At 35.3% G+C, this 16,023-nt stretch overlaps 1 protein-coding gene across 2 annotated transcripts in view; it reads left to right on the top strand.

The window, feature by feature from the left end:
* The first annotated feature begins 2,481 nt into the window (after nt 1-2,481).
* The window catches only part of LOC143244313 (unconventional myosin-XVIIIa-like), a 103,686-nt gene continuing 90,144 nt past the window's right edge, over nt 2,482-16,023 (top strand). For both annotated transcript variants that reach the window (XR_013025021.1, XM_076488747.1), the window contains exon 1: nt 2,482-3,614. Coding sequence is in view for 1 of the 2 variants with exons in the window: in XM_076488747.1 (XP_076344862.1) it covers nt 3,009-3,614 (606 nt within the window). In the remaining variant the exon portion in view is untranslated. The remainder of the gene's footprint in view (nt 3,615-16,023) is intronic.

The following is a 16,023-nucleotide window of genomic DNA, read 5'->3' as shown; positions in this document are numbered from 1 at the left end:
TGGTAGTCGAGAATATTGATAAAGACATTTCACATGTGCACTCTTAAGACTTAGTTTTAGTACTCGTGAATGTTGATAAAATATTTCGCATGTACAATATAAAATTATCTGTCAAAGATATTGATAAGATACTGATTTTTTATACTGTAATATTTCGCTCTGATTCTCACAAAGGTTGATATCGTGCATGTACCCTGTAAGTTTTAGTTTTGGTTCTCCAGAATATTGATAAGGTATTGCACATGTACAGTACAAGATTTAATGTTGGTTTTACAAGAATATATGTAAGATATTGCGAATGTACACTAAAGTTTAGTTTTGGTTGTTGGGAAAATTACGCATATACATTTTAATAATTGGATTTTGTTGTCAGAAATATTGATAAGATGGTGTGCATGTATATTGTAAAATCTAGTGTTGGTTGTCAAGATTGTTATTAAGATATTGCGCATGTACAGTATGTTGTTTATTTACTGTTTTGTCGAGAATATTGCACATGTATGCTATAAGATTTAGTTTTTCTCAATAATTGTGGCAAAATATAGCACACGTACACTATACAATTTTGCTTCGGTTGTCTAGAATATGGATAAGATATTGCGCATGTACAATGTAACATTTAATTTTAGTTGTCAAGAATATTGATAAAATGTTGTGCATGTACATTATAAGATTTAATTTTGTTGTCAAGAATATTGATAAAATATTGCGTATGTACATTATATGATTTAGTTTTGTTTGTAGAAAATATTGCATATGTGCAAGATTTAGTTTTGGTTGTCAAGAATGTTGATGTATTGCATGGGCCCGGCATAGCCAAGCGTGTTAAGGCGTGCGACTCGTAATCTGAAGGTCGCGGGTTCGCATCCCCGTCGCGCCAAACATGCTCGCCCTATCAGCCGTGGGGGCGTTACAATGTTACGGTAAGTCTCACTATTCGTTAGTAAAAGAGTAGCCCAAGAGTTGGCGATGGGTGGTGATGACTAGCTGCCTTCCCTCTAGTCTTACGCTACTAAATTAGGGACGGCTAGCACAGTTAGCCCTCGAGTAGCTTTATCCGAAATTCAAAAAACAAACAAACAAAAAAAGCATGATATATTGCGCATGTATACTATAAAACTTTGCTATGATTGTCGAGTGACACAGCGGTATGTTTGCGAACTCGCACCGCTAGAAACCGGGTTTCGATACCCACGGTGGACGGAGCACAGATAGTGCTTTGTGCTTAATTCCAAACTACGCTGTAAGATTTAATTTTGGTTGTCAAAAATGTTAAGATATTTCTCATGTACACTACACGATTTAGCTGTTATAGTTGCAAATATAGATAAAATGTTGCTTACAAACACTGAGCCGTATTATCGCTTTTTTGGCTTCTTATCTGTGGTTAAATTTTGACGTTCATATGACGAAAAATTTGATATACCCTGTAAATATCTGTTTATAAGCCATGTCTTTGTTATACGTGAGCGACCGGTTACAGCAATATTACAACTTCTAATGGACGATTGTGATCGAACCCCACCTTAACTGAAAAGATACAAATATTTACGGGTATTTTCTATGACATTATGAAACGTTAGTAATTGTTACACATTTTTTTTTCAAATTTTTCCAGTTAATTAATTTTAAGTCAGATTTTCACTGGATTTTGCAATACAGTGGTGATAGTACTATACAGGGTGGCCCGTAAGTCCCTACCCATCCATATGTTATTATGTTATATTCAATTACGCATTATTATAAATTTGTTTCTATTTTTCAGAAAAGTATGGCCGATGTAAGCCCATTAACACTTGAGGAGCGTATTGTAACATGGCGTCGCATAATATCATGCAGCGAGAATGAGAGAGAGCACACAGATACACTGGATACATAAGATATGTGGATGGGTAGGGGCTTACGGGCCACCCTGTATAAAGATATATTGCTTTAAGGCCCATAGCAATAGCTATGACTTAAAACAACGCTTTACAGTAACTTGCCTCGCCACTTGCCAGTAACAACGAAAGTAATGTGCTAGGATTCTGTTATCTGTGCAAATTCACAGATGCTCGAAAACAAACTATTCTTAGATCACTTTTCCATCAGTGTGTGAGCGTATTCCGACGTCAGTGAAATCGACACTTTATTAGAGAATCAGTTCATAATTTATTTTGTGTGGCTTTCTTAAGATTTTGAATTTGATTTATCACTGTGATATTTATATTGATTTTTACTGCTAGACACATATTCACATTATTAATTGTCACTGTAACGTGTAATATTTTCATAATGATTGACGGCGGAAACATTTATTTTAGCATATTCGCATTTCGCTTGGTGTAGCCCGTGTTTTTGTCTGCCTCTAAGAAGATGCAATAATTGCTTATAAACAGATATCGACATCAACGCACTTACTTCTTTAGAAATGCGCCACATCAACAGTCTTAATTTAGAACGTCTCATCAGCAAAACATCAGGGTCGCGTTTGTCTACTTGTAGCCAGATTACTAGAGGCGGGATATTACACTATTCGTTTAAGCATGGCTAAAAACGGAATCACCGTGAAAGCGAGGCACGGAAACGGCATCAGCGTATACCCGTACATACCCAGACTTCTGTTCCCTGGTCGACCATGTGGCGTGTCATAACCATATATACATGAACGTTTGGTTTCACCACTAACCAATTAAAACAGTTAATTTTATACTATCAAAATACAACTTCACCCTCGTCCAACAGCACGAGCTATTTTCTTTCGTGAAGCACAACCTATCTGGTGGAGATTCGTACGGACAAACTAGGGTAGACAATTAAATATAACACAAAATAAAAATACTTCGTTCGTACATGTAATTGCACTGAGAAGGGAATATTAATCGTTTTACAATTCCAATTATACTAAGAAATCTAGGACTGTCATCTTCAACACGATTGCTGTCGACAGCTACACTTAACTGAGAAACACTATCTTATTTGTTGTTGGGGTTCATTCCTGTGTATCTATCATATTTTAAGTTACGAACATGGAAACAGTAACAGATGCTAATGATGAAATTCAGAAACCTGTCAAGAACGGAAGTGTTAAGTACCCAATTCTAGGGAGGTTACCTTTCATCCGAAACTCTCAGCATTTGAACAACTGTTTAGACAAGCCATGCATCACTCAAAATGAAAACAGTGCCTCAAATTCGAAAAAGTTGAAGAACCTTAACATTCGTGAAGGGAAGGATGTACCAAGCACTCTTACCCAATCGTCTAATAAGCTGAACGAGCTTAGGCCCTGGGGTGGGAGTGAATTTTCTACGCATGTGTCTCACAGCAGCACAACAGATGAAGATAACTTTTCCTCGCTCAGTAACAGCACCTGTGCAAATCTTGTTGCATCTGCCGCCCAAAGAGCATCCAGAGATTGGTTTACAAATAAAACCGTTCTTGATTACCCTTCTCATTTTACCAGCACACCCATGGCTAATACGTTGGATCGTAAAGAATTGACCTTAAGCCGTTGGAGCCTTGGCAGATCCACCGAGTGTTTGAATCGCGTACCAAAGTTTTACCGCTCAATATCTGAGACATGTTCGAACACGAAATTTTTGGAAGAGGACTCTGTGATGGAAAAGTATCGGCCGGTAAGAAGGATTTTAAAATTATTTCGAGTAGAAGGAAAATCTGTTTTAGTCTCATAACAACAGTTTTCTTTTTCTCCTATTGGCACATTTCCTTCTTTTGAAAATATAGACATTTAAAAGTAACCTTACATTTAGTATACATAAAAACAAAAGGTTTTAAAAAATGGTTATAAAAAAAACTTTCTTATGTAGCTATAGGTTGTAAATTTGTAACTGAACTTCTATTGTATTGATACAGCGGTGAAAGAATATTCACAAAAGTAATTGTCCTCATGGTATTGTTCAAAAGTTCACCAATAATATAAATAAACGAATAACGTTTTGCCAAGAATTTGACCACACGAGTAACCCACCAGTTTCACCAAAGCTGTGACCATACGAGTACTTTAAAAGTTAATAATGTCATACTGACATAATAATTATTAACATTAACTCTCAAGTGTTGAAGCAGTAAAAAACCTTTAGCAGTAATCTTTATTAATATAATGTTCTTCATAATGAATATTGAAAGTCTTTGAAACGAAAAAAAAATATCTTTTAGTTAAATATACTATATACAATTTCTCGAAAGCACTAGCTTCGTTTTCACTGCCAACAGCTTTTATATTTCTGAAAAGCACTTGGTTATACGAGGCCTATAGCCAGTCTATAAAATTTAAGGAGACAAACAATATTTCCCCCTTTGTAACAGCAACGTTCTACGAATAATTATAACATAGTTAAATATGTGCACATATTGTTCTTTACTTTTATTTTTAAATAGTTCGTGATATTTACATGACGGTTTTTAATCGGCTATTTTATGAGACGTAAGATACATTTTATCCATTGTTAGTTTATGTTTTTCATTTCTGAAGTTGAATCTTTTCTTTCTTACGCAAGTTGAGAGAATCTGGCCATAATCCATAAACTGGTAAGCTTGAAGTTTCTAGTCGCCATAGCAACTTTGTATACTTTCTAGTTGCAAAATCCTATAAGTAAAATGTATTATCGTATGCAATTCTAACTTCTAATAGTATTGCAGGGCTGTCAGTTTTAAAAGTTTATTGGAGTGAGATTTTTAAAAATGTAAAATATTAGCGCTTCTTACAGTACTGTAAGCGCAAAAAGTTGTGAGGTGGTGATCTTTCACTTAATGATAATAAATTATTACTTACACAAATTGGTGCAGTATGGTAGATTTTTGGATCAATATGTTTTCGAATGTATTTTAGAAAACTGCTAATTTTATAATTTTTTTACTAATTCATGTAAGCGTGATAATAGATCCAGATATGCGAGTCTCACGGTTAGTGGGCAAGTTAGCTCTTGTATTATCTTGTGTAACCCAAATTCCTAATGGTGGATAATTATACACACTGTCTGAAAACAAATAACTTATAAAGTTTTACAATATTATTCAGAGCATTATACATGTTTTCAATAGTACAAATAATAAAAAAAAGCTTCATACTTAAACAATAGAACACATTCAACTAAAGTAAAAAAACTGTCCTATTTACCAATTCAACAGCAGTGTACATTAAAGTGAAGGATGAAAAAACATATTTAGTAATTTAGTAGCAGGGCACATTTAAACTAACCAACCAATAAACGTACTTTTCATACCAACAGTAGTACATATTGAGACGAAGCAAATGAACATACGTGTAAAAAGTAGTATATACTAGGACCAAGTAAACAAAAAGTATGTTTAACATATCAAGAGTATTATATATTAAGGTTAAACAAACAAACAAAATATACCTTAATATACCAGTAGCAGTGTATATTAAGACCGAGCAAACAATTATTACACCTTAATATATTAGCAGCATGTTTTTCGTTTGTTTTTTTTAATTTCGCGCAAAGCTACTCGAGGGTTATCTGCGCTAGCCGTCCCTAATTTAGCAGTGTAAGACTAGAGGGAAGGCAGCTAGTCATCACCACCCATCGCCACCTCTTGGGCTACTCTTTTACCAACGAATAGTGGGATTGACCGTCACATTATAAAGCTCCCACGGCTGAAAGGGCGAGCATGTTTAGCGCGACGGGGATGCGAACCCGCGACCCTCAGATTACGAGTCGCACGCCTTAACATGCATGGCCATGCCGGGCCCCTTTGACTAACGTAACAAAACAAATATACTTAGCACTGCAGGATGTTAACTTCTGTAAATGAATCAAAATAGAATTGCATAAACAATATGAACATCAACTGATGGTACTCATATTATCTCTAGTTTTCGTAAGAATGGAATTTATTGAGTATTCATTAAAGACGTAGAGTTAATAGATTAAACAGACACAAGTAACGAAAAACATTTTGTAAATGTAAAATGATGTATGGATAGCAGTGGCAAAAATAATGCAGACAAAAATATAGGGATGATAAAACAATACATTGACCATCCGTAAACGATTTTCAATATTTATATTCAATTCAACGTTACGCTGTAAAATGCACGAGTACAACGTCGGTCAATTCGATTATTGGTTTCATCTCTGTCAGAAGAATAACTTTTATTCTTTGCTTATTTATTTCATGTAGTGTTAGCCTTAACTTTCTTAAAACTTAATATTTATTTAAGATACTTTTCCATACCTGTTTATATAAACTGATTAATTTGGCATCACCTTTATTTTACTTAACCACTTAAGTACAGTTATATATATATTATATATTTAGCCAATTCTAAACTAAAATATCCTTATCACCATTTTTACATAACGCTATCGTCGCCTGCTACATTGTACCGGAAATGAAACACAACAGTACATGGAAAATATATATTACACTTTCCATAAAAAACTGGTTGAACTTTATAACGTCACTCAACTCCCTTTATATATCACTCATCCGATGACACCACCATTCCCAGTTTGCTCTTGAAGAAGAAAGGCCTTCTGTTTGAAAGTGCTCGGGTTATAAGTTTTTTATCAGTTTGTATCAATCTTCTTGGACCTATCTGCTTTTTTGACATCATTAATGTTATAAAATTTAATATTACGTGTATTGATTTGTTTTTACTCCTTCACTTCGTACATAATATAGGGGTTAGCTCCCTAAAGACACCGACTGTAGAGTGTACAATCATCTAATATTAATCTACTATTGACTAATAATTCCTGTTTCACCCTGTAATTAAGCTTTTCAAAGAAACGCAAGATCTTCATAAAAAAACAACTAACTTCAAGGGAGTAATGATAACATTGTTTACAATAGATATTTTTTTTTGCAGTTACTAATATTTATTACGACCAACGGATGACATATTGCACTGTCCAACCACATAGAGTGGTTGTAGGTTTAATCTGACGTTATTGATAAAGTAGCTGAAGACATACCTCGATAGAAACAAGGAGAAGAGGGATGAACAATTTGATGGTTTCACCACTTTATGGTTTAGTATCTTAATGATGAGTTCTTGCCTTGTTTTGTTTTTTTTTTTGGCGTTTCATTTGTTTCTGTAATAAAAATGGGTAGGAATCATCTTTTAAAGTAAATCTAACTGTCTCTGTTGAATCTTTGGCGTTCATATTTGTATTGTTTATATGGAATACCTTGGATATCCCTACATACAGATATACCGACTTTACAATATAACACAGTCAAAATCTCATTATAGTCGACAATTATATACGCTTATTACACGTTAATTTACATGTAATGCTACTCCATAGATATGACAGCAGTGTCGAAAAGATTGCAAATGTTAGGGGCAACACCCAACCGAAAGATGGTAAAAAATTTGAAAGTAAGTCAAACACGATAGTTGTTACCACACAGTAAACATCTGGACTGATTCTCACATCTACATCGTATGTTGGAATTTTATTTCAAATTATGTAAATTAATAAATTTCCTGCCTGTACTCAAACTTGTCTGTAGACGATACAACAACTGAGATTTGTTGAGTTGTAACAATTTGAAATAAATTTCAAAAGTTTCGTTAAAAATTATTCCTATCACTATGTAAAGTGAGAGGTAGGTGCCCCATTTAATTGGGCAGTGGCCCATTTCTCCCCCGTCTAGCACGTAGGGACTTGCAAATTTGTAAAGGCTCTTTTTCGTAGTATTTTGTAAAACATTATGTTACTACTGTTTATACAAACCCAAAAAGTTATATGGTGTATTTTGATGCATAAGAATTGGATACATCTATTGCACATTACTTGGTACAAACGATAAGGCTGTTGAATAAGTTACTCACGTCACCACATTGTTCATAATATTTGTGTTTGGTTGTTCATGTTGTTACATTTTAAAGGGATTTTGTACGCGAAAGTTATGCAAGGTTACTCGTCCAATCACGATATTGGTTAAATTTTTAAGATTATTCATACCGTCCCAGAGTTCAAAATGTCACGAAGAGTTACTTGTGTTATATAGTTGTCATATTGTTGGTGAAATTTTCGTAATGTTACTCTTGATGTCATTTTCGGTAAAACTTAAAAACACAAGAAATCTTAAAGTTTTTTCAACAATGTAACAATATGAATGAGTTAACTAATATTGCGGCCCCCCAATGGCTCAGCGGTATGTCTGCGGACTTACAACGCTAAAAATCGGGTTTTGATACCCGTGGTGGGCAGAGCACAGATAGCCCATTGTGTAGCTTTGTGCTTAATTCAAAACAACTAATATTGCGACGTCAAGAATAACCTTACAGAATTTCATCAGCAATGCGACAAAGTCATTGACACGAGAAAACTTAGAGAGTTTCACCAACCATGACACAGCTGTTAACCTCTAATACCCATGAATGAGTAAAAAAATTGAAAATCCGGGATCCAAGGCGTAGGCCTCTTTGTGGGCCCAGGAGAGCAAAGATCTTCGGCTGAAAACGAATTTAGCATCTTTAGAACTTAGCATGCAATTGTGTCAAGTTTAAAAATTAAACATTCTCGGATAATATACTTGACCTACAAGGAATTATTTTCCCTTTTGATGGTTTCTCATAATCATACACCCAGAAGTCATTCAGACATATCGTTTCGCATCATGTGATCAAGTAGTAGATTGACCTAAATTATAGCTAGGCCTAAATAAAGATGACTACATATTTTACATTTGAAAGTTTTATTTACCTTATTGCTGATGGTATTCCGAATGATTTCATGTTGACCCCAACGACGGCTTCAAGTCTATGTGAGAGTTTCAGTTAATGTATCTTTCAAGATTACGCAGTCCTTGGTGCTTGTAGCTGACTAAATGGTTACCTGCTGTGCATCGAAAGTAATTCTTACTGAACGATTCAGGCATGATTCATGAACACCTCTTTGTCCATTTTGGATTTGACTTAGTATCATAATTTGTAGCAGGTTGTTTGGACGTTGATGGACAGTTAGATGCTGAATTATTTTAATTTTTGATGACGAGAAACCTACTTGAAAACAAAATGTATCTCAGAACGGCTGGTATAGGTATTAACACTTTCATTGATAGGCAGAGAACAACGTTTCGACCTTCTTAGGTCAACTTCAGGTTGTTTTCTGCTTATCAATAAAAGTGTTAATACCTATACCAGCCGTTCTGAGATACATTTGAATTACTTTCAGTCTTTTTGTTTGCTAGATTGACAAAAAACAGCGCGTGCTTGATTATGTGATGGTTCATTTCATCGATTAAAAGGCGATCGAGAACTAATTACTCGACATAATAAACATGCGCAGACACTACCTATTTTAAACTTATCCTTTCCTCATTGGGTACATTTCAAATAAAGCACCAGGACATTTCTGAAAATATTGTTAACATTATGTGATGAAACGCAAACGCAAACTAACGTGGCAGGGGTTTAGTTTAGAGAGAGAGAAATCAGAAGAGTTCTCTCTCCAACTGGGGTGTTCAGGAACGTTGTAGTTCCTCTTCGTCCCCTTACATGAGAAATTTTTACTTATTTCATTTTAATATTTCAAAAATGGAGTGGGGTATTTGTGAGTAAAAGGAAGGACGGGAGAAATGGACGAGAGCAGCGAAAGTGAAGTGAGCAAGACCTTGGCTCGAGGACGGAGTACACTGGCGGCTGGCGAATTGATTTTTAAAATTTACTATGATTAGATACCCTATGACTCAGTAAACATTAAACACCGATATTTATGATAATTTAGCAGCTAGGCGTGGGAGCGTAATCTTCGTTCAAAATGTATGAGATGCACACAGAATACGTGAGAGTTGACATATATGCAATGATAACGCGAGAAGCCTGACAAATATATTTACCAAATATACAGTAACGGCCCGGCATGGCCAGGTACTTAATCTGAGGGTCACGGGTTCGAATCCACGTCACACCAAACATGCTCGCTCTTGCAGCCGTGGGAGCGTTATAATGTGACGGTCAATCCAATTATCCGTTGGTAAAAGAGTAGCCCAAGAGTTGGCGGTGGGTGGTGATGACTAGCTGCCTTCCCTCTAGTCTTACACTGCTCAATTAGGGATGGCTAGTGCAGATAGACCTCGTGTAGCTTTGCGCGAAATTCAAACCAAACCAATACATGGTAACATGAATAACCATTAAAATAAGTAGGGTAGTGCATGCACTACGAACTATTCACTCATATACACCTTCAAATAAATCTTCACAGGTATTTGAGAGACACCTTAAGATGATAAACAAACCACATAAAAATCACAAGTCAACAGAACAGATACAAAAAATGACAAAACCAAAAGTTCTCAATCTCACTGACTGACATTGTTGAATGCTTCCAGCTGTGTAACAAACAGACTTACCACATTTATAAATACAACAAATAAAACAATAACACAGGGATGACGTGATAATGCTACCTTGAAATAGTTAATTCAGTTAAGTAACTAATTTATCAACCTTATTTTATGTACACAACATCACCCAAATGACGATACACACAATAGAGTGCGTATCATTACATGTACAGCACATATGCACACTCACAATGCATACACCATTATCTGCATTTACCATGATATTATGATGCACACCCACAATAATGACATACATACGGGAATGAATGATGCAGAAAATTACGTCACCTTGTATGGAAAAAAATATACGAACAACTAGAAAGTGCAGGAACCGATGCAACAAAAAAATGAGGAAACATGAGCCGGATGTTGGACACGTCTCCTTGCGAAGTTGTACAGAGGAACTTTTATTATGATACACCCATTCCTACTTTGTTCCCTCACTTTTTGGTGTGCCCATTCGTACACTTTCATTTTCTTCCCCACTTGTTATATTTCTGGCAACACGATAAACATCTTAAAGTTTCATCAGTACTGTGACTACGAGAATAATTTACAAAGTTTCATGGACAATGTGACATCACGCTTACGACTAACCCATTAAAATGTTATTATCTTTGTGGCAACACGAGTAATGTTACCACAGTTTCACCAATAATGTGAAGTAAATATGACAATTATAACTTGACAATATAAGTAACCTTATACAAGTTAACTAATATTGTGACATCACGAATAAACTTACAGAATTTCATCAACAATGCGACGACATCTTTGACATAAGTAGCCTTAAAACGTTTCACCAAAAATTACAGCGAGAGTAATATTATGAAAATATCACCAACAATATGACAACTATATAACACAAGTAACTCTTAGTAACATTCTGAACTTTGGGACGGTATGAATACTTTTAAAAAATTTCACCAATGTCGTGATAGAACGAGTTATCTTGCATAACTTTAGCTCAGAAAATTCCTTCAATAGTGTGACAACATGAATAGCCAAACAAGATATATAAACGATGTGGTGACGTGAGTAATTTATTCAACAACCTTATCGTTTGTACCAAGTAATACAGAGATGCCAATATTTCAAATGACTGAGCGTAATGATTGTAGACAGAGCCCGTACAGATATCGTACAATTACTGGATACAGTTTTGAGTCATCTATGTTTGTGGATCCATCTGTGGCTAAACTGTAAACACTGTTAGTAAGTATGCTTGAAATCATTTTCTCATCTTCACAACCCAACACTTGTACAATGGCTGTAGTTTTGGTTCTCGCACAGCCATATTTTTTCGCTATATCAGAGTCTGGGAACATATTTTTGAATAGATGTCCTGCATGATTGGCTACAGCTAGAGGTAAATTATGAGCAATGACGAATTGCGTGAATATCACTTCTGCATTTGTGGTTTTATATTCTGAATTCTTATTCATAAATGTCGTTATCTGCATCATTTTTGTCTTTACCTCAGCCTTTTGTTGATGAGATACTAATTTTGTATGTCTGGAACAATTGTTTATCCCTCCATGCGCCACAGAAAAATCGATGTGATAAACTATACAAAACGCATGACTGTCACTGACTTTTGATGCAATGACCGGGTATTTTGCACCATACTCTTTTCCTAATTTTTTATTCACAGTTTTAGTCCTTTTAGATTTGCCAGAAACAAGACAATCTGGTGAACGAGGACTCTTTTTTTCCAACTTGTGAACGATCGCATTGGTGTTTCTATGCCGCTTAGAAAACGAGAAATACCTATCTACGGGATCGCTGATTGGCTAACAAGCACCGATAATGTAACTATGGATTCCCCCACGTACCCAGTATGGAGAAGCACCGCACTCAAACTATTGGTAGACGTCGGAGATACAAATATTTTTTTATTATTTCAAGCACAAACATGATTATCACAAGTCGCCACTTGGACTATGTCTTTTATTTATTTTAAAAAATTATTTGTATCTCACTTGAAATTTTCTTTTCACCCCTTTTAAGCCCTGGGGGAACAATTTATCACTTTATTTGGTAGGCCTATATAATATATAATAATTTGGGAGTTGCAACAAGTCGTAATATTTATCTGTATGAGCGTATAGTCGTAATGTATACACCAAAATCGTAATGATTACGCTCAAATGGTAATGATTGGCATCTCTGGTAATGTACAATAGATGTATCCAATTCTTATGCATCAAAATACACCATATAACTTTTTGTGTTTGTATAAAGAGAAGTAACGTAATGTTTTACAAAATAGTATGAAGAAAGGTTTCTACAAATCTGCTTGTGTCATGGGGGCCGAAAGGGGGAGAAAACGAGCCATTTTCCACTTATTTTGTTTTTTGAAGAAACCCTTTTTCCACTTCAAGGTGTTATTCGAACAATTCTATTAATAATCACTGACTTAAGAGAGCGACAATGAACAGTAGAGTATTTAAATACACCTCTGACTAGTCATTGGATTTATTTAGAAACAAAAAGTGGGTGGATTTTTCAGTAGCCATCTTACAATGTAAATCCGACGTATGTTGACCAACGAATTTCAGCTATAGGTCAAATTACACAAGGCACTTCCGTAATTGGTCAGTCAAAAATCACTTTCACATAGTAATGTGACGTTAATAATTAAACAAATAAGATTTGTTCATCCAAGAGTTTTTAAGTACCATTGGGTACCATTGTAACAAAGAGACTGTTGTATTTGGTTGACGACTGTAGATCATATGGAACTCTTAGTTTTTAGTATATAAGATAACTGTAACTGAAACCAATCAAAATGGACATGGAATTATTCTCTGCGTGAAATAGAACGATTTCCATTTCATCCAGAAAACACAAGTTCAAATAATTATATGTTTTCATTAATAATAATAAATATTCTTGTTATTTTAGACAATTATACATTAAAATATAAACTGGTTATTTTAAACAACTATACGTTGTTTTAAACGACTACACATTAAAACATAAAGTAATTATTTTAGACAACTATGCATTAAAACTTAAACTAAGAAAACCACAGAATACTGTAAGAATTATATACTACAGTTATCGTTTCTATCGATATCAAAGTAGTTGTATGATAAACACCATACAAATCTCACTTGTATTATTAGTATATGGATAGATATGCACGGCGTAGTGGTTAAAATGTTCGCTTCGCAATTTGAGGGTCGTCGGTTCTGCGCCACTCAATATGTTAGTTCTGTATGATTGTTGATTGGGCTAGCTACCCGGGTTTACATCGCTTTTGGCTAACAACAGTTATCAGCCGACACCTAATTTGGTTGGACTTAGGTCGACAGGTAGAGAAAAAAAAAAGAAAAACAAGCACGCATATATGTATATTCTTTCGCCCCTCCGATTAGTTTTTTTTAGTTTTTTATGGTTGATTTTGAAAATTGTCTTTCCATAACTGTCATATATATCCATTTGTTACCTTGTTTGTCTCGTAGTAATTACTTTATCATAACCTTCTGTTTAGCTCAACTACAGATAATACTCAACATAAACTAAAATCATAACTTCGATCAGTCATTACAACTTTTTTTTTGTCCTGACGCTAAAACAGCTCGCTTTCTGAAATGGAAACCAACAAAACGATGGGCATTTTCATTGAGCACATAACAAAATACACGAAACTGGGATTACGAACTGCCCTCTTTATTTTAAAAATAACAACAAATATAGCCGACTCAAAATATTTTACACACTTTCTCTGCAAGAGAAACTAGTATTTAAATATTCGTGTGTTTTAACACCTAAACAAGGTCACACGTTAATCAGTTTTCTAACTATCCGTTATCCTAGATTGTCATGATATTTTATTCAAAACAAATAAATCGTGTGAATGGGTGACAGGTGCAGGAAGAGGTAGCCTTTAATTTTTTACTGAAATGCTTAATAATTCATACTTAAAAATTGCTGTAACTATTTATTTTAATTTTTGTATCGTCTATTGATAGTTTAGCTGAACACAGGTAGGAAATGTAATTATTTCTACAATTTGAATAAAATTTCTAACAGGGAGTAAAAGGTGAACCTAACGTAACCAAACGCCGATACAGCAATCACGAAATTCGAATTCGAGCACGTGCTAATTATTAACAATTATTGACGAATTATCGACTTTTGAAATTATTTCTTTCAAAATAAATATTGATAAAATGTATATGAAAAAGTCAAAATCTTAACATTTCAGTTATAATCTTACTTTGGAGAAGATTTCTGGAGACATAGGTTGATGTCATACATTTTGTGACTAAGAGAGCATGCGCTCATGTGATGGGCGTGTGAGAATTATATCAGGTGTATACTGGATTAACAGTTATTGAATCTTACTACTTTTAAAATTGTTTACAATTTGCGGGAGCTTTAAGCTTACTGGAACATGGGTTACGGCCAGATTCTCTACTTGAGTAAAAAAAAAAATCAACTTCAGAAATTATAAACATAAACTAAGTACATATGTGACTTTTGTTTGTTTGGAAATTTCGCACAAAGCTACTCGAGGGCTAATCTGTGCTAGCCGTCCCTAATTTAGCAGTGTAAGACTAGAGGGAAGGCAGCTAGTCATCACCACCCACCGCCAACTCTTGGGCTACTCTTTACCAACGAATAGTGGGATTGACCGTCACATTATACACCCCCACGGCTGGGAGGGCGAGTATGTTTAGCGCGACGCGGGCGCGAACCCGCGACCCTCGGATTACGAGTCACACGCCTTACGCGCTAGGCCATGCCGGGCCACATACGTGACTATGAGTAAGTATTTGTACAACGTTGCTGTTAGAAGGGAAAATATTGTTTGTCACGCTAAATTTTATGGACTGGCTACAGCCCTGTGTGACCAATTGTGTTTAAGATGTATGAAGCTGTTCTCGGTGAAAACGAAGACAATACGGAGAATTAGGGTATATTCAGTGGGGTAAGTATGCGTTAGCAATTACTAGGCCGGAAGGAAGCAAAATGTGATTAGGTTGCTGTTTTTGTTTTTTGGAATTTCGCGCAAAGCTACACGAGGGCTATCTGCGCTAGCCGTCCATAATTTAGAAGTGTAAGACTAGAGGAAAGACAGCTAGTCATCACCACCCACCGCCAACTCTTAGGCTGCTCTTTTACCAACAAATAGTGGGATTAACCGTCACATTATAACGCTCCCACGGTTACAGGGCGAGCATGTTAGGTGCGACCGGGATTCGAACCCGCGACCCTCAGATTACGAGTTGAACGCCTTAACGAGTCATACTCTTAACAGATGATGTTTATTGTTAATAATCATTGTTTGAGAGAGACTCAACAAATGAGATTTAATGTTTTACTGTTAATAATCATTATGTTGGAGTTGCACTCTCAACACAATGGGAGTGTAAAGTTAATAATCACTATGTTAACGTGATATTTTCAATAGATCAGAGCTAATGTTAATAATGTTGTTAGTGTGACAAACAATACCACATTAAGGTAGTTTGATGCCTTGGTGAATTTGTTTTGAGGCCGCTGCCGTTCCAATAGGGTACACCCAGATTTGAAGCTAAAAATGAATTTATAACTGCTCAATGCATGTTATTAGAGAGCTCACAGAAAGATCAGTTTCTGAGCTTTTCACAATGATTTTGTGTTATTCTCTGTAATATTTGCTTTAAACAAATTTTTGTTAAATAGTAACGTTGATGTTAAGTA

Source organism: Tachypleus tridentatus, chromosome 2 (assembly GCF_004210375.1).
Source record: "Tachypleus tridentatus isolate NWPU-2018 chromosome 2, ASM421037v1, whole genome shotgun sequence".
NCBI lineage: Eukaryota > Metazoa > Arthropoda > Merostomata > Xiphosura > Limulidae > Tachypleus > Tachypleus tridentatus.
This window is presented reverse-complemented; position numbering and strand designations above follow the sequence as displayed.